The 19,982-nt window shown below is 40.2% G+C and overlaps 1 protein-coding gene across 4 annotated transcripts; it reads right to left on the reverse strand.

The window, feature by feature from the left end:
- Positions 309-16,133, reverse strand: BIVM (basic, immunoglobulin-like variable motif containing). 4 transcript variants are annotated; one of them, XM_021415713.1, is made up of 11 exons: positions 15,983-16,133; positions 14,221-14,821; positions 12,711-12,837; positions 11,736-11,831; positions 11,547-11,651; positions 9,663-9,757; positions 8,191-8,323; positions 5,836-5,907; positions 4,867-4,950; positions 2,868-2,964; positions 309-1,792 (listed from the first exon to the last, which is right to left on the reverse strand). In XM_021415713.1, exons 2-11 carry the CDS (start codon positions 14,708-14,710, stop codon positions 1,505-1,507), a joined length of 1,587 nt encoding a protein of 528 aa, XP_021271388.1. In that variant the 5' UTR covers positions 14,711-14,821; positions 15,983-16,133; the 3' UTR covers positions 309-1,504. The 4 variants fall into 4 exon arrangements, with proteins under 4 accessions (XP_021271388.1, XP_021271378.1, XP_021271398.1 ...); XM_021415703.1 differs by having other exon boundaries at positions 15,889-16,043; XM_021415723.1 differs by lacking the exon at positions 15,983-16,133 and adding an exon at positions 15,724-15,862.

Here is a 19,982-nt window from a genome sequence, read left to right on the forward strand (position 1 = left end):
GTTAGTTAGCTAAACAGGTTGGATAGAAGGAAGAAATTATTCTCTGAAACAGTGGTGAGGCACTGGCACGGGCTGCCCAGAGACACGGTGGAATCACCATCCCTGGAGATGTTCAAGAACTGTGGGTGTGGCACTGAGGGACATGGTCAGTGGGCATGGGCTGGTGGTCAGACCAGGCGATCGTAGAGGTCCTTTCCAACCTTCACGATTCTATATGCCAATCTAATCCTCCATTTACCTATTTTCCTGAAAGTCATCCATAGATGCAAGGCTGCCTTTCCAGAGAGAAAACAAACAAGACAAAATAGAAAACAAATTTTATTGAATGAACAGAAGTCTGAAAGTCTCCCTCCCATTTTTGGTTAACAATAGCATCAACCTACAAAAACCCTGCATTACATGACAAATCATTTTATGTAAAAAATAAAAATCCTTGAGCAGGTATGAACATTTGCACACAAAGTTAGAACCGTCAAGATGCATTTGGGAAAACAACTGAATTAACTGGAAAGAAAAAAAGACTGCACATGGACACCTGAAAAGACTCGGATTGTTTGCTGGCATAGAGGTATATCATAAGGGCTGCCAGCAGTTTTCGGCACTTGCATCACCTTCATACAAAATTAAGAGAGCAGCACAAAAACAACAAGAGTTTTAAGACTAAACAAGGAAAAGAATTGGCAGCAGAACACTCTGTTCAGCCAGCTCATTGGGCTCAGGTTAAACGCAGATATATAAAACTGATTTTCATGAGTTCGTGTTACGCAGTCACTGCTCACCAGAGCTCACAGGATAAGAAATCTGCTACTATATCCACATCCACAGAGCAAAAGCAGTAAACGTCCATCTTCAAACCTTCCATGCCACCAGCAATTCTCCTCAGTCTAAAACAAGTATCTGGCTACAGGAAAAGTAATTGGGATCTACTTACAAAACAGGATTATCTGACTCACAGAATTCTACTGGCAACTAGATTGAGAATATACATTCGTTTTGTTAATCTGACAAGGTTTCCTAACCTATGCAATTTCTTTCTTCTCAATGGATAGCAGCAGCCTGAACAAAATGGAGTGCTAAAAAGGAAGGCAAATGTTTATTTTTATCCCTATACCATATGCAGTATAACCCTTTTTATAAAGTCATATAATACATTTTCATGCTTTTGAATATCAAGTATTTTCAATGAAATTTGTTTATTACACTGGCTAATTTCAATCTGCTCTTTTATTCTCAGAGATCAGGATATAGTCATTTCAAAATAAGTGATTGATTTAGCTGTCATATCTGCTTTTGATTACAAAAGTACAATAATCTGTGCTTATCTGTCAGTTTATGTATCAGATCTCATCCACTGCAACCATATAATTCATAACTGATTTAATGATTACAAAGCTGTGTCTTATACCATATTTTCTATTCATATATATCCTAGAACTAATAAACCCCTACTCTGTGTTGATTAAAACTAACTTTGATATATAAACTCTATTACCTAAAGTTAATTTTAATCATCTCCATCATAATCATAGCTCTGATACCCGCTGTTCCTCCTCTCACGAAGACTGGATTTTTTCCACGTCGATTCTTGATGGAAACCAGCACTGAAAGATCGACCCAGTCGTCCATGTTGTTTTTTAGAGATATTGTCTTCACTCTCAGATTTGGCAATACCTTGTCCTTGTGTTTGGGATTGTTTATCCTGTCTGACACTTCCAAATGGAATATTCCAAGGACCAAATCTTTGCCAGTTAAGTTTCTGAAAGGCGATGATGCAGTGAAGATTTCCACCAACCTAGTAAAATTTAAAAAGTTCTTTGTTACAAATTACAAATGTGCTTTTGTGCTTAAGTAGATAACAGAATTCTTAATAAATAAATAAATAAATAATGCAACAAACAACCCACAACCACAGAACTACAAAACCATACCCACAAACAAAAAACTTCAATCAATTTTGATAATTTCCCAGAGGTGCTGGAACGGGCTGCCTAGGGAGATCGTTGAGTCACGGTCTCTGGAGGTAGGTGTTCAAGAAATGTTTAGATGTTCTACTAAGGGAAATAGTTTAGAGCTGAAATATTGGTGGTAGGTGGACAGTTGGGGCTAGATGATCTTGGAGGTCTTTTCCAACCTTGGTGATTCTATGATTCATCTGTCTTCTTTCTCATCTTTTTAAGTTATCCATTTCACTCTTCATGGTTTAGTACAATCTATTGCTAATATAACGTATGTTCTGCTAGTCTTTTTACTTTCCAGCCATCTTCACACAAATTATCTGTTCTGATCTCTTATCATCATGCTGACACATTATGCTTCCATAGGATCTCCACATTTCAAATAATCTCTTCAGCATTTTATTTCAGACTTTCAATCTGCAAATTAAAAATACAGCCCCTCTGCACAAGATAGAACCCTATCTATAGGAAATAAACATAGTAATATATAGATATAGTTATAATATAATATACATGAATACAATGATATATCATATATAAAGTTCACAGAACAGATGCACATGCATTCTTCTATGTCTGATACTCTACTTTATTTTCTTTCCAGACTACATATACCATCAAGAGGATTCAGAGTATCAATCTATAATTTATCTGTAGAATATTTCCATACTAGTTCCAGCTGCATTTGAAGCCAACAGGGTTAAATATTTTGACCAAAGATATGGTATAGGCAGACAGCCAGGCTACTGCTGTATCATATCTTGTTCTGCAAGTAAACATACATGACTATGCAAGTACACACATTTGACTTTTTACTTCTGCAATCACTTCATAAGAAATTTTTAACTGCTTATGAATGGTTTGCCAAAATCTATCACAAATTTTCTTCCTTCTTAATAGCATTTACCTTACCTTCTTTGTTTTCCGATGCTGCAGTCCTCTCTCTAGGTGTCGAATATCTAGATATTCTGGATTTTGGGTGTTTAGGTCAGTAACAATATCTGCCCACCTATAAAATAAGATTATTACTACTCAGCTGAGAATTTGAAACCTCAACAACATGCACCTCCCTTGCACACATGAGAATAGAAATTTGAAGTTTTAAATAGCCTTAAAAGGAATTTAAAGCTAAACAAATGTGTAAAAAAATAAATACCTCTGTACCGGAGACATCAAGTTAGATATAAAAACTTAACTTCTTAAATCAAAGCGTTCACAATTATTGTTGTCCTGCTCTTGGGAAACAGCTTCTAAAATGAATAATTGCATCACAAGTCATTTGTTTTGTTGCTTACCAGTTTGCCAACTTGTGAAAAAGAAGTTAAGTGTGCTTCATACAAGGAGAAAAGTTCCTTCTATTGAATTATTCCTTTTGCAGTTTTATAGTCACATCCTTGTTCTCCTCATCTATTAAGAGTTCTTGCTAGACAGTTTTACCCATAACCCACTCTTCCATTCTATTTAAGTCCCACTTCTAATAAACTATCAATTCAATCATTCCTCATTTACTTAGCTCTTCAAGGTTTCATAGCTCCTTTTAGACCAGTACAAACAAATATCCCCGTATGTTACACATCTTAATGTCTATACATCACCTTCTCAGTTATTTAAATGTCTAATTACACATTTCTCTTTTAAATCACTTTCCGAGTTCAGAAAACAGATTTCTATCCCAACCTTTTTGCCATCCCACCTGATACACAGAACTTTTTGCTAGCTCTTGGTGGGACTGAAGAAAGACAGCAAATGTCACCATGATAAAAACAGTATTGCAGAAGTTTGCATTTGCCATTTGTAGTTCATATACCACAGGACAACATTTGTCATCAGGATGCATAGTATTATGCTTCTGAATACAGCAAACACAGAGTGATTTTTATTTTGTTGCACTTCATCTCAGCAGTCCAAAACATGCAGCTATTCACAATTGTGGACAGAGTCACATCACAAACCAAGAAAAAGACAAACTGAGTTTTAGGTACTGGGATCGAACTGTCTGTCTATATCAGATAATACAGACAGACAGATAATATAGACAGATATATATTTCAAATAATTTTTCAAAATAATTGAGAGAATAAAGAAGAGAAAACAAAGTAGAAGTTCTGTGGCTTCCTTTGCCTCCCAACAGTTCTTTTCCTAATTTATTAAAAAAAAAAAAAAACCCACTCCGTAATTAACTGGCATACATGGCAGAGCATATTTGCTAAAATTTTTGTTTTGGCCAAGGAACTTCTTTCCTGAGAAACATTATTCTTTTGTACTGTTCTCTCCTTCCAGATATTAATACTAAGCTTTACAAAACAGAACATCAAATAAAGCTGAGAAAACTGTTTAACAGTTATATTTGCCATGATAAATTAAATCAATGAAACTTTAATACAGAACCCTCTAGCTGTCCTAGTCTGTGTGTCTAATTTACTCACCAGCTTCTTACGAACCAGACCTCATCATGAATATATTGTTTTTACGCATATATAAACTAATGCAGCAGATTACAGGTCGTACCTACATCTAAGCTAGATCTTGCGATATCCACTGCACACCCAAGACACAGCCTATGTACTTCCTCAATTGCAGCATAAGCTCAAGCTCATTCAAGGTTCACACAGCCTATAAATCACAACTGATAGGACTTCAGGCATGCTACCTGTCTTAGCTGCCTGACTAATATAAGCTGTCACATCTAAGAGGAATAGGCTTTGGCTTTCATGTGTCCTGCCACATTTAAAATTGCAAAGCTAGCCCTGAAGTCAATATGAAGTTTCTCATTAAAGCACCTATTTCTCTTAAAACTACAGTATATTCATTCAATAGAAATAGTAAGTCTGTTAGTGGCCCTTAGGTGATATATACAAATTGCTTGCTCTTTAAAAATGCATAATTTTAAAATTCTTACCAAGTAACATACCTTTTACAGTGTATCGTTGGATGCTTTCTGCTCGGCTCTCCAATTAAGATCCAGTATTCTACTTCTTGCTGCAAAACACGACCTCTGTTCAATAGAAGATATAATGCTAGTAAGACTTATTGTGCATACTAAAAAGAAAAAGGAGATTAACTCTATATGTTTCTATATTTTTGTTTGCTTTTAAAGGATTTTCTAATTTTACAATTGTTTTCTTAGCCAAACTAAAAAATAGTTCCCGTGTTACAGTGTTTACAATTGCCTACAGGGAAGCTTATTGTTTCACAAGTTGTGGAAGCAAGATAGAAGTACTATTGCTTATTATTTGGGGAAAAAGAGAGATCATTTTCGAAAATAGCATTACACAGTTGAAAGGCAATCTAGTGTAAGATCTAAATAAAAACATATCTATATGAATACCAATAAGAGTTGTGAAAAGCCACGTGAGGGTGGAACAAACATTTTACTCCCCAGTTCTGACTTTTAACAGAGCCATCAATTAGCTCCTTCCACTATTTTTAAACTACAACCCACCTAACAGTCATTATTAAAAGAAGTAAGTTAACATATATGAAAATAACTCTTAACTTCAGTCACTTCCTCCTAAGCATCTAAGGATAAAAACCAAACCAGTGAATGTGTCAGCTGATACTAATGCATGTCTGTGAGCAATTTTCAAGAAATTCAAGGCCTATAGTAACTGTTTCAGGGAAAATTTGTGACAGGCAGTAGGGCAGACTGATGAGATACAAAGGCTGTTCTGTGACTTCTTGAGTGTAATTATCCAATGAAAAACTACTTCAGTTTCAACAGTAACAAAACCTGAGATTTTTCCTGCCTCCCTAATTAAACTGCAAGCAGTAAGGCCATATGCTACCATTTGTTTACTTATTCCTAACATTCCCTCTAAAGTAACAATGTATGCCATCATCCCACATCTGGGAAACTGAGACACAGGATAGATTGACTTACCTAAAATCACAATGGAAGTCTGTGGTTGAACTGGGAACTGAACCCAGGTCTCCCGAGTCCAAATCCAGCAACCTAAGATCATAGGAAGTCTATGGTTGACCTAAGAACTGTCTACTAAGCTCAGCCTAGTAACCTATCTACCCATTTCATTTGAAGCTTAAACGTTTCTTAGTATTATAGTTAATCAAAAGCTTTTCTTATAACTAGAATGCAAAAAAAAAAAAAGAAAAAAGGGTATACAAGAATTAAGAATTACTATAAAATCTACTGACAGCGCCTGTGGAGCACTAACACGATTTTTCAAAGCAAGATGTTAGAAGATAGAAAGAAAACAGGATGTCCTATGGTTTGAATTCCAGCCTAAAATACAGCTGTAAAAGCTCCTTGGACTACTTCATATTACATCTTCAGGGAGAGATCTGTTGTTCAGAAAAATAAATCTAATACTAACTTAAAAATTTTAACAGTAGTGACTGAGAGTCCATTTCCATCATGGGTAAAGTACTAAAATCGTTGCTTTTGTTCACTGCTTAGCAATATAATTTCAAACTAGATTTATAAGGCATCTGAAATTTCCATACACTGGATCACACTATTTTTTTAACTGCACTTTCATTCTAATTTACACATTTTATTTATTATTTTAACTCCTTTGCTCTTCCAGTGCATACTCTTAGCAAGTGATAGAGTAAGCAAGTCATTAACCTTTTGGTAATCTTAAACAGATTAATGTGCTGAACTTCTATCTGGGCCATATTTTCCACACCCTTCTCACTCACACAGCATGTCAGTGAATGAAACCTTAGTTTAAAATATAGAAGGATGGGATAAAAAAAGAAAACAGCAACCACCTTATATATTGTCTTGTTCATGTACTGATGAGGAAATTGAGCACACCATCAGTAAGTTTGCAGATGACAGCAAGCTGGGAGGAAGTGTTGATCTGCCTGAGATTAGAAGTCTCCAGAGAGGGATCTGGAAAAGCTGGATCAACAGGCTGAGGCCAACTGTATGAGCTTCAACATGACTAAGTGCTGGGTACTGCGCTTTGGTCACAACAACCCCATGTAACACTATAGGCTTGGGGCAGAGTGGCTGAAAGGCTGTGTAGAAGAAATGGACCTGGGGGTGTTAGTTGATAGCCAGCTGAACATGAGCCAGAAGTGTTCCCAGGTGGCCAAGAAGGCCAACGGCATCCTGGCTTGTATCAGAAACAGCGAAGCCAGCAGGACTAGGGAGGTGACTGACTGTACTCAGCACTAGTGAGGCCACATCTCAAGTGATATGTTCAGTTTTGAGCCCCTCACTACAAGAAAGACACTGAGGCCCTGGAGTGTGTCCAGAGAAGAGCAATGAAGCTGGTGAGGGGTCCAGAGACCAAGACTTTTAAGGAATAGGTGAGGGAACTGGGATTGTTTAGTCTGGAGGAGGCTCAGTGGAGACATTATCACTCCCTACAGTTACCTGAAAGGAGGTGGTAGCAAGGTGGGCATTGGCATCTTCTCCCAGGTAAGAGTGATAGAATGAGAAGTAATGGCCTCAAGTTGCTCCAGGGCAGGCTCAGGCGGATATTTGGAAAAATTTCTTCTCCAAAGCAGTGGTGAGGTATTGGAACAGGCTGCCCAGGGAAGTGGTAAAAACACTGTCCCTTGAGATTTTCAAAAAAAAAAAAAGAGTAGATGTGGCACCAAGGGATGTGGTTTAGTGGGCATGGTGGTGATGGGTCAGCAGCTGGACTAGATGATCTCAGTGGTCTTTTCCAACCTTAATGATTCTATGAGTCTATAGTTTTCATTAATCCCTTGGGCACAGCCTTACACTGGGAACAGATTAGATTCCGATGATTATGCTTTACTGCATCCATACAACTACCACTCTAAATTCTAGAAGCAGAGCTAACATTTCTTCATTTCCTGATGAGACACTACATCTTTCAACACAGCCAAAGACTCGTTGGTAAGCAAAGCATGACACTGCGGCTCACCTCACACCAGTGACTTACACTCTTCATTGCTTCTTATTTCTTGCTATTGGTATCTACTAATTTTGTCAGAGATTGTTTTCTTACGCTCATCGATACCACTACTAAATACTGATCAGCAGATGAACCTTGAGAAATTGCAACAGAAACCTCTGACACATACTGTTCACAGCCACTTTCAGACAGGAAAAGCAGTTTGAGTATGATTCTGTGAATGATGCGCAAAGAAAAAAAATACAGTGATTTGCTAGTTCAGACATGAATGCTTTCACAACATACACTGAAACATTATTTAGGGAGAAAAATGGTATCAACTTGCAGTAAGTTTTTTTGTACTTTTCTCCACTAAAATAAGCGTAAGCATCTAATCTTACCTATATGCTTTACTAGCTTTTACTGGGGTTGCTTCAAATCCAATTGGGCAAAAATAATGGTTTTGGCAATGGTAGATGTAGGCCATTGATTCGTCTTTCAGTCCACGCGTTAGCTTTGCAAGGGCCCCCACAGCTACAAGAGGAAGTTGATATTACAGTTCAGAGAGCTTTGGATCCCACACAACACATTCAACAACAATAAACACGTTCCTCCTACTATAAAATAGTTAATCACTTTTTTTTTTTTAATTAGAACATGTGCTCTGACAGGTACATGCAGGTACATGTTGATTCAAAACTTTTAACCTTGTGTTTTATTTCTGTCCTGGTACAAAAAAGTTAACATCTTCCACAGACTGTGCTAAGGAAATGGAATATAAAGTATGCACTGTATTTACATTAAAATCATATTAAAATTACTTTTTCTGACAAAAAGAAGCATCTCAACATAGGAAGCACACACTGCAACATAAAGCAATTCCACAGCTCCAAGTCAGATAAGTTATGCAACAATGACACCACTTGAAAGCCTTCAAACACTTGGAGCTTCATAGCCTCATGATCACTGCCCATACTTGAAGGTACCATATTCAGAAATGCAACTACAGTGCTCAATTTCAGAAAATACTACAAGAGATACGGAAAGGTGGCATCCCATTGGAGAATTCTGAGAATAAGAAGTACCTGATTGTACAGCAATTCAAGAATGAAGAGCAGTTTGCTGTGATTCCCACTATAATAATCTGTGCCATAACTTTTCAGCATGGTTTATCATAGAATCCTTAGAGTTGGAATGGACCTTTAAAAGTCATCTAGTCCAAATCCCCTGCATTGAACAGGGACAACTGCAACTAGATCAGGTTGCTCAGGACCTGATTAAACTACCTGTACAGTTAGAAACTAAATACTCTCAATACACAAAAGGCTAATAAATGGTACATAAAAGCATAGCTTCTCTATAGATAGCACATTTAAAATCATGTGGAAATGCAGTTCCAGCAGCTTGTTGAAAATAATCATATAACATTCAGAGGCATATGTTAGCTAAAGGCAGGCACAACAAATGAGAACACCAACTTCAGAAAATTATTTTTAGAAGAACAAAACATTTAGTTATTATATTAATACTTTGATGCTGTACATTCTAAGTTTTTATACAGATATTTCCAAAATGTTGAAATAAAAAATTGCTGCTCCCCCAGTATTAGAGCGAATACCTCTTCCAGGAAACCTGGTGACCTTAACGTTCTATAGCACAGAATATCTTATTTTTTTTTTTTAAGTTACAAATGAAAGTGTTCACAAAATACGAGAAAAAGTGAAATCAGAAAAAAATCAGGCAATATGGAGCTATTTGATAGCTTATCTGAAACAGAAGCAATACTTAATAATTTGCCCTGCCAAATGCTGCACAATGCAGAATTTTTCAGTTTATATACAGTAAGGTGAATGGCTTAGGATTAGCTACTTACCAGTTTCTCCAGCTGTCTTGTTCTTCCCATGAGGTTTATACAGAACATATGAGCATCCCTTGATATGGAAGTGATCATTTATTTGCCTAAACCATCTGAAACAATAAGTTTAAAGAGTGTAGTAACACAAGAGGTACTAAATACATTTTTCTTTTTTCTCACTTTTCCCTGCTTGACAGTTTAGAAATTTCAGTGTGCTAAGTACCTACCACACTAGTATACAAATTGTAGATGATCATATCACAAACAAATCATTCTAGGAAGGTAAATAAATACTGAAAGCCTTTTCCTTTGCTTATTCAGCTTTTTTATCAACCCATAATTAGCAAAGCTTTGGATTTAGAAACGTTGTCCCTATTCTGTTCAGCATAGTCACATCTAATTTTCAGTTACTCAGTCTTCAGAAAGGCGCAAATTCTGAATTGGCGAGTTCCAACCATGATGTGTAAGGTACACATGGGAACCTTCTAAGACACGAGAAGGCAAGAGACTTCAGTAGGATTTTCTGCATATCACACTGGGCTTCTGTCATATACTTCATGTTCCCAAAGCATTACAGGAGTCCAGTGCCAGAACTCCTCACAACAGCAAGTGACAGCAGGTCTGTCTCAGATATTCACTTCATTCTGCAGCATTAGAAGATTCAAATTCATGTCCCTCAAGATAATATCTCAATCATAAAATTATGTTAGGATGGGTTTGTCTCTCAGCCCTCCTGTTTTCCAGTCTGCCATATGCTTAAAAATTATTTGACCAGGAAAAAAAAAAAAACTAAAGTGCTTTTCTGTAGCGCTTAAGGCACTCACAGGCAAAAAGAAAGAAGAATGCCAAGTCTGCTGTACAGATTGCCGTCATAAAGAGGCAGAATATCCTATAAGCCTGTTCTATAAGGGCTGACATATTCCTGAGAGAAAAAAAAAAAGTCTGGATCTGAGTCTTCTCAGGCAGAGAAGGAAGTTTTCATGACGCTCTTCAATGATCTAGACATTATGCCACTATTTAAGAACAGACTTCTGCCACATTCTCAAATCCAGCACCCACATTCTGTGCCAAACCATACATATTGCCTTTAAAGAACATCAACTGGATGAAATAAGATTCGCAAAGCTATTAGGAAAACTGCAAAATTTTTCAATCTCACACCAAAATCTTTGAATCTTTGGCGTGTGGGTAACACACCAAGGCCTTTTCAAGATGTTCAAATCCCGTAGCCCTGTTTAATTCTAAAAAATGTTATGAGTTCAGTAAAACAAAGAAAGGACGTAGATTTTAGACCAAGCTCCTCAAGATCAGAAAGCAGCAGAGAAGAAACGAGAGAGAATTTAAAAATCCAGGTCTTCTGTGACTCCAGCCCTATCTTTCCCCCTCAAACTCATCCTGAAGAATTCTGTCACAGAAAAGGTACAAATGAATTCGCCATCTTGTTTTCAATTCTCAATTTTTACTTATTTCTTTTTACACCTAAAGCTACTATTATAACAACTACCATTTCAGACTGTTGTAATGATACCAAGAGGCACTTAACAAGCATTTTCAAAAACAGGAAAATGAGAGTCAATAAATTTCCTAACCAGGAAACTGTATTCACCGGAGGGAATTCACTAATCAAACTGACTAAAAAAATTAAATACATTTTCATTCATGTTCTCATGACCTGTGTAACATCGCATCATACATAACAGCTAGCGTAGAAACTTTCTGGACATTCTCAGAGCACCCACATATGCTGTGCTGCTCTAAGATCTAACTTGTGCCAGCCACAACTTCTTTCCTTTTTTAATAAATGAATTACGGCTCTATCTTTAGATATTTTATGATTTAGTTTATATCCTGTTAGTTTTCCATATAGTAACTATCTGGCTGCATCAAAAGAACTGAGCATACCTCATTAAAGTTGTATTTCCAGTGAAGGGACCAAATCTAATCTCCTCAAATGGAGGCTGGAAACCCAATATATGTAAAGCTTCTTCTTGCGTAATAGGTGGTAAGCTGAAAAAAAAGAGTTTATTAAATAAAGTAATTGACACCATTTTAGATTCTCTAGAGGTAAATGGGTGTCCATGTGTGACTCACCTGCCAGCTCCCAACGTACTATATAAGAAATTCCAGCAAGACACTAACGAAGAAATTCCACAAGAAGTCTTGTACTGAGGTCGGCTAATACAATACCTAAATCAACAGCAACAACAAATGCATCAGTAAGCATTCAGGATTCAGTTACATATATGAGCGATGTGAACTTTTTTGTTTTGTGCCATGCCACTGAGGGACCAGGCTATACTAAATTTTTTGCTTCACCTGTACAGAAGAGCACATCCTTTCAGAACAGAAAAAAAAGGAGCAAACACGCTAATAAATTTGTTAATGCTTGTCATTACACCCTATCTCATAAAAAGCAGCTGAATTTCTAACAGCCCCATGGAAGTTCTGCACAAACGATCCTGTAAGAATATACTACAGGTTCTATACATGTGTTTTCTAAAGACATGAATTTTTAGTAAACTGCATTTCCAACTATTTACTAGTAAGTGACATTCTGGATTGCAGATTCTCTAGTCTAACTCCAATTTCCTGATGCCAGAGACATATGGTAAGAATCTGATGAATTCATTAGATTAAGTGAACTATGTTAGTACAATATACAAAGACTGTACAGAATTGATAGATTCTTACCTAGTATTTCAAACTTAAAAGAAAAAAATCAAGAGTAAGATACATCAGTACTATACTTCAAGTTAGTTTTTGCCTGACCATGCCAGTGAACTTGCATTGTTTTAAGCACTTAACATAATTGTTTCCATATTGAAACAAAAAGCTGTTTACAAAAATAAAAACAGGATTTAAGGATTTCTGCGGATGATAAGCTCTCATTCTTTCCTTCTTCTAGGAAGTATGAGATTTAGAGTATGTATGCTTAATGCACACAGCCCATACAGTCTTTCTAGTAAAATACAATTAAGATATTATTAAGAAGTTTTAGATAATAAGCAACAGTGTTTACCAACCAACTGCATGGGGATAATCTTAAATACATGTCATAAATACTACCATCTTCGGAGGTCCAACACTTTCCTCTCTTTCACATCTTCAAGAGCAGATAGCTGAGGACACTCCCTGTATTGTTTGCTTTTTTTGTCTGAGGACTTTTTCTTTGCCGCTTGCTTCTTCATGTTGCCTGTGAAGATTTCAGAAACAATTTAATACCTTGCTTACCTTTCATATCTTATTCCTTAAGTATTGATAGAAATAGCATGCACCTCAAACAAGATACGCTGGCTGTGTAAGTGCAAAGTGGGACTAAACATTTTGACAAAGGGTCAAATAACCGATCAAGATTTTAACAGGTCTGTAAATACCAAAGAAGCCATTTGCTATATAAGAAACTTTTTTTTTTTTTTTAAAGAGAATTAAAAATGATCTGCTCAACTGCTCTGAGAAAGCAGTCAATCTGATTACTCTCTGATGAGTTACATCAGCTGTCCCAGAAATACATTCTCTGAAAGCTGAAAATATGTTGCCAGACTAACCGACAGCCTAACAAAAACTTCCCATCACATAACATTAAATGCACAGGAAAATATAATTAAACATTTGCTCTTCACAGCTAATCTGTGTAATCAGCAACACTTTCTGATAGAAGCCTACAGACAAAGTCAGAGAGAATAATACATCCTGTTTAAGCCACTAAAGTAGCAGAAAAGCAAAAAAAAAATAGTATAAGTATTTATCCCATTTTGAAGCCACCATATCTAAATAAAACATATTACATGTATTTTTGCCGAAATTGACCATCCTGTAAGATGTAATCATTGCTTCTTATTTTTATTTGATGATACTGCTTGTGCACATCAAAATACATCGGCAATTTGCTAAAAAAAATGTTCACATTTTGCTAAACTGGTTTCACAATGAGGGGGATAAAACAGCTATTTGACAAGCTAGCCAACAGATTAAGAAAAAAAAAAAAAGAAGCTACAGGCAGCTGTAGGTAAGCAGAGGGATCACTAAACAAAGAAAACCATGCAGATATGGGTGCTTGATTCACAGCTGCAGTCTGAGAGAAAGAACACAGGAGGCAGCAAAGCCAGTTGTAATGAAACTGGCTCCTTAACACTGTATACATACAGTGAATCAAAATATATACAATTTTGTTACAGAAACAAACTGCTCTCCTAGAAACCTATAATGATCCCATTTATGTCTTGCAATGAATAAAGTACACCTTTAATTTCCAAACAGATCTCTGAAGGACCTGACAACACTTCAAGTGACGAAAGTGTATTTAACAGGCAAGAATAATCACTTCAAAATTCACCAGATTCTGAGCCACCAAAGGCACCACACACAGTTAAGTACAAGCCAGTCTTGTTTGAGAGCCACTAACATTTGGCTTTCACTCCTCCTACCTCTCTCCTTTGCTGATGAGCAAGCTGTTTGAAATGACGGACAGGCTCTCCTATAGAACTTCCTCAAGAAATAAGTGTCTTAACCATGTCCCTCCACAAGCAAGTTCCGCACAGCAGTACTTTCCCCACACCATCAGACACCACCATCTCACCTGCTTTGTTTTTATGATTTGCAGTCGCGCTGTTGAATTCTGATTTGTCGATTTCCCACGCCAGCGGAAGCTTTCCAAGGCTGCCAGACAAGGTTTCCAAGTTAGCATCTTCACTGTAGATTATCTCTGAAGCACCAGTTTGAATGCCCAGTAAGCTAGGTGTGTTATTTCCAACATTTAAGGCAGCACTGCCTGACAGGCAGGCACTAACTGAAGCACTTGGGCTTTTACAAATAGATGTTACTCTGTTTAAAAAAGCATAGTCTGAGCAAATGGTATAAAATTTCTCTCGTGTGTGAGTCACAGGACATCCCCATGGGTAATGTCCATCTCCCCTGGACGCCAGTGACACAGTGGAGGTATCTGAGATGCAGTACGACTTTATAGGATCACGAAGAGAGGCTTCTGGGGATTCTTTCCCAGGTTTCTTTTCAGTGTTTCCATTGTTTCCAGAACCATTCTCCTTTTCATCTTCTGAGATGTGAGGCATTGAATAATATTGGAAGTGTCTTGTACCGCGAGGAACTGTTTTGTTTATTTTTAATTACCACATAGTTTGCATCGCTGCCTCCATTGTTATCGCAAGCTATTGCTGAGGTACCTGAAAGAAAACAAGAGGTTATCACAGGCATCTCAGTCAACTTAAAAACACGCACCAGGCTTATTTCTGAACACATATCCCAACAAACTTGAAATACCTTTCAAGATACACCAAACACACACCATATCTTCTCCTAAGCATCTCCAGAAGTCTATAAATGGTGCTTTTCTATTATTGCTGAAGCATCAGTTACACATGCTGTAGTGATGCTATGATGATGACATCATGCGTAAATACACTTATAACTGCGCCTGATCACTTCTGCTCCTTTAAAGGTCACAATATCTCCCATAGATATAGCACAGAATAATTTATACAAATGAGTAAATCACATAGAAGGTCACTGAACGTGGAAGAATTCCACATATTTCTGAGGCAAGCAAAGCTTAAGATTACAGAGAATGACAATGCCGATTACCTCTGCTTATTGCAAACTGCCAGCACTAGAATCAGCCTGCTCACTGCTTTCCTTATACAGCTATTAAGGGCTCTCTTTTACTTATAGCGTGCCTCTTATTCTCCAAAAAGTGCAAAAGAAGAGTGCCTGGCTTTGTTGATAGCAGCTAAGAATTGTCAAAACCTAATTTATCAGGCTGGCTTGCTTCTAATTATCTGTCTTTAACAAGCAAATCGGTGGTATCTGCCATACATCACGCCAGCAGCTCGCACGTCTGTGGCGCAAGCACGCTCCACAGAGGGAAACCTGGCACCCAGCAGGCAGCAGCTCCACTCTGCAGCCCCCACGTCTGGTCACGGAGCACAGCCAACAGCGTTCCAGCCCTCCCCGGCCACAAACGCGCCCGCAAACTACGGCCCGCGGGGCCCTGAGGACGGCAGCGATACACCCGCTTCCAGCCCGGCCCCGCGGAGCCCCCCGCTCCCGGCGGTGCGCACGCTCGCACCGAGGCCGCGTTGCCTCCGCTCGGCTCCAGAGCTAACAGCGCGAGAGGGGGAAGATGGGCCCACCGCGGGGCCGGGGCTCGCCGGAAAGGCCTGCTGCACAGAGCAAAGAAGGCCAGAGAGGGGAAGGACCGTGCGGCTGCAGCAGCGCGGCCCCGGCCTGTTACCTGCGCGGCGCCCGCCGGGGGAGCGGGGATGTGCGCGCGCCGGAAGCAGACGCAGCGCCGGACGCGGAGGGGGGGAACCACGCCGAGCGCTCACCTGCGCCCCCGCCGCCCCCCGCCTCCTCGCACCGCCGCCGCCGGGCGGCACCACCTCCCGCATCCGGCCGGGGGGTGCGGGGCGGACGGCGGCGTCCTCAGCGCTGGTGCCGCGGGCTCTCGCGGTTGGCACGGCGGAGCCGCCCACGTATCGCCCGGCGGGGCGGCGCCTCGGGGCCGGAGAGAGGCGCACCCGCTGCTCCCGTGTCTCTCTGCCCTCCCTCAGGTCTGCGCCCTCATGGTCTCGTCCGGCGGAGGCCGCTCGCCTGTGCTTGAGCTACGAGCCTGAATTGCGGCTTTGCGTTCTCCTGCTGCCCCGCGCCAGCATCAGATTAAAGTGCAATAGGCAGGTGGCGAGGCCTGGCGCAGCCTGTGTCGGTCTTACAAAGCAGCTAAATCTTCCCATCTCGGGGTAGGGAAAGTGTAGGAGCGTGAACCAGCCGTGGGTTCCTGTTGTGAACCAGGTGCAGACATCCAAGTCTGTCCTTTGTTCTGGGCTTCTCCTGGTTCTGTCTGGCTGCAGTGAGATCTGCACAGCACAAGTGTAACTGCAATGCCTTGAGAAAATTGTACAAAGAGACAAAAGATTATTTCAGTAAATAATGTCCAGGGGTGCTGGAAGTATTTCACAGGATCACAGAATCGTAGGGTTTGGAAGGAACCTCTGGAGATCATCGAGTCCAACCCACTGCTAAAGCTGGTTCCCTACAGCGGGTCGCACAGGAAAGCATCCAGGTGGGTCCCAAATATCTCCAGAGAAGGAGAATCCACCACCCCTCTGGGAAGCCTGTTCCAGAGCTCTGTCACCTTCACAGCAGTTTTTCCTTGTGGTCTTATGGAACTTCCTATGTTCCACTTTGTGCCCATTGCTCCTTGTTCTGTTGCTGCACACCAGTAAAAAAAGCCCATCCCTGTCCACTTGACTGCTGCACTTCAGATATTTATAACCAGTGATAAGATACCCTCTCAGGCTGAACAGTCCCAGGTCTCTCAGCCTTTCCTCATAAGAGAGATGCTTCAGGCCCCTCATCATCTTTGTGCCCCTCCACTGGGTTTTCTCTAGTAGTTCCCTGTCTTTCTTCCACTGAGGAGCCCAGAACTGGACACAGCACTCCAGATGTGGCCTCACCGGGGCAGAGTAAAGGGGGAGAATCACCTCCCTTGACCTGCTGGCCACATTCTTTTTCATGCAACCCAGGATACCTTTTGTCTTCTTGGCAGTTACTGTATTTTCAACATACAGTGACTCTGAAGATACGAATAGGGGTGTGTGAGGGGGGCACTTGGGGCACTGCCACAATTATTTTAAAATTATTTATATTAAAATAATGAGACTTGTAATATTAAATGATCACTTACACGGCTTACTATGTACTTATTCTAGAATTAAAAAAAAACAACAGCAGAAATCATAAAAGTTACAGCGTTTTGCTGAGGCAAGATTCAGTGTTTTTACAGCATAGTGTCCTCACACCACAGAGCCCTAACGCAAGCAGTAGCCTCCATGAGCAATACTGCAAATAACTGAACTAAAAATCAAATCTCCAGCGTTGGAGTTGGTTGGTAGTTTTTGGTGATTAACTAGAGCATAGTGGCAAAAGTCCCATAATGTTTATTGGCAGATCCAAGTTTGCAACAAAACCCATATCAAATTCAGGATTTTATGTGGCTCCATCGGGAAGCGATGTACCTCGACTGGAGAACAGCATCCCTTGTGTCCTTGCCAGCTGGAAGCCTGTTGAGCCCCTGTCGGCCAACTGCCTTTGAAGTAGTTAGTTAAACAATTCTGCCTCCAAAACATTTTTCTCTGAGCCAAATTACAGGCACTAGGATAGCAGCAGTGTTGGCTTTGCCAGCCAGAACTAAAATTAGGTTGTGTGATTTATTTTACAGCTTGTTTGGGTGCTGACAAATAGTGCCAGATCTGTACACAGACTCCCTGAGTTGTATGTATATGGAGGAAGAAAAACTGGAGGAGAGAAAGACGGGGGTAAAAGTATGTCACCCTTACTTCACTGCTGTTGTGCTTTCCTTAATGTGCCAGTACCTCCTTACGAGAAGAGGTAGTACATACCTCCTTACGAGAAGAGGTAGTACATTCTTTGATTTCTACAGTTAGGAAATTTATTTTAAAAGAAATTTAAAGCAATTCACTTCTTTCACACAGCAAAGCATAAGCTGAGGAGGAGTGTGATTTCTGTCTGCAAAACACATCAAGAAGACAGGGGAAAGAGAGGAGCTAAATGGTCATGGACATAAAATGCGATCTGTGTCAATTTTTAGATTAGAGTTTGTATGTCTAACTGCTGATGAAATGCAATCCTGAAAAGTCATGCCAACAGGAACAGCAGGAGGCAAAAACTATATTTTTAAAGCTTGAAAAATTTTTAAGGCATCTTTTGATGAAGATGCTCGTTAGAAAATAGTAAATTCACTGCCCTTTCTCAGCCTGTGATTTCCTCAAAGCAATTGATAATGTATTTTTAAATATACAAACATAACTTTACTTAGAAATGCATAATTGACGTTTGTCCAACTTAAACTGACTTGGCTTTTTTCTTCTGGGTAACCTAGAAATTGCAGAATTTCTGGAGTGAATGCTGAATGTTTATTAGGAGAAAATACTCATATTCATGTTTTGATGAACCTGGTGTGTTTTTATGCTTTTTATCTGCTCATTAGTTCTGAGCACTTGGATCATTTTAGTGATGAAGACCCAAGTGTACAGAGGGAGGGATTGGTTACTGCAGTGCCTGAGGCATGAAGCCTCCCCGGGATTGTGTTAAGTGAAGATCTGAACATGGCATCCCAAATGACAACGCTTCAGGAGAAAGGTGTGGACGTAACTTCTTTATTGGGAGGGTGACAGAGCGCTGGAACAGGCTCCCAGAGAGGTTGTGGAGTCTCCTTCTTTGGAGATATTCAGAACCCGCCTGGACGCTTCCCTGTGTGAGCTGCTCTAGGGAACCAGCTTTAGCAAGGAGGTTAGACTCGATGATCTTCAGAGGTTCCTCCCCACCCCTACAATCCTGTGTGATTCTGTGATTCTGTAACCGTATGGCCCTTAGCCCCTGACTGAGGCCATTCGGCCAAGTTGGGAGGGAGTGTTGATCTGCCAGAGGGTAGGAAGGCTCTACTGAGGGACCTGGATAGACTGTATCGATGGGCCAAGGTAAACTGTATGAGTTTCAATAGGGCCAAGTGCCAGCTCCTGCACTTTGATCACAACAACACCAGGCAACCCTACAGGCTCGGGGAGGAGTGGCTGGAAAGCTGCCTGACGGAAAGGGACCTTGGCCAGCAGTGTGCCCAGGTGGCCAAGAAGGCCAGTGGCATCCTGGCTTGTATCAGGAATGGTGTGGTGAACAGGACTAGGGAAGTAATCCTGCCCCTGTACTTGGCACTGGTGAGGCCTCACCTCGAGTACTGTGTTCAGTTTTGGGCACCTCAGTACAGAAAGGACACGGAGGTGCTGGAGTAGGTGCAAAGAAGGGCAACAAGGCTGGGGAAGGGCTTGAAGAATATGCCCTATGAGGAGCGACTAAAGGAACTGGGGCTGTTTAGTCTGGGGAAGAGGAGGCTGAGGGGAGACCTCATTGCTCTCTTCAAATACCTGAAAGGTGATTGCAGGGAGGGCGGGGTTGGTCTCTTCTCATTGGTGACAGGTGACAGGACAAGGGGAAATGGCCTCAAGTTGTGCCAGGGGAGGTTTAGGTTGGATATCAGGAAAAACTTCTTTCCAGAAAGGGTTGTTAATCACTGGAACAGGCTCCCCAGGGAGGTGGTTGAGTCACCATCCCTGAATGTGTTTAAAAACCATTTGGATGTGGTGCTCAGGGACATGATTTAGTGGTGGGTTGTTAGGGTTAGGGTAGTATGTTAGGTTGCGGTTGGACTTGATGACCTTGAAGGTCTTTTCCAACCTGAGCAATTCTATGATTCTATGATTCAAGACCATGCGCTCAGCTATAGGACGCTGAACTCTTTCACTTCTCACAGCA

The sequence above is a fragment of the Numida meleagris genome, chromosome 1 (genome assembly GCF_002078875.1).
Source record: "Numida meleagris isolate 19003 breed g44 Domestic line chromosome 1, NumMel1.0, whole genome shotgun sequence".
NCBI classification, from domain to species: Eukaryota; Metazoa; Chordata; class Aves; order Galliformes; family Numididae; genus Numida; species Numida meleagris.

What these genes read in the sequence shown, in the direction of transcription:
- BIVM (XM_021415713.1), bottom strand. Translation starts at nt 14,710, where the DNA reads ATGCCTCACATCTCAGAAGATGAAAAGGAGAATGGTTCTGGAAACAAT. An exon ending in AAATCATAAAAACAAAGCAG is followed by an intron (nt 12,838 to 14,220) that starts GTGAGATGGTGG and finishes AAATCTTCACAG; the next exon opens with GCAACATGAAGAAGCAAGCG. An exon ending in GTGTTGGACCTCCGAAGATG is followed by an intron (nt 11,832 to 12,710) that starts GTAGTATTTATG and finishes CTGTTGATTTAG; the next exon opens with GTATTGTATTAGCCGACCTC.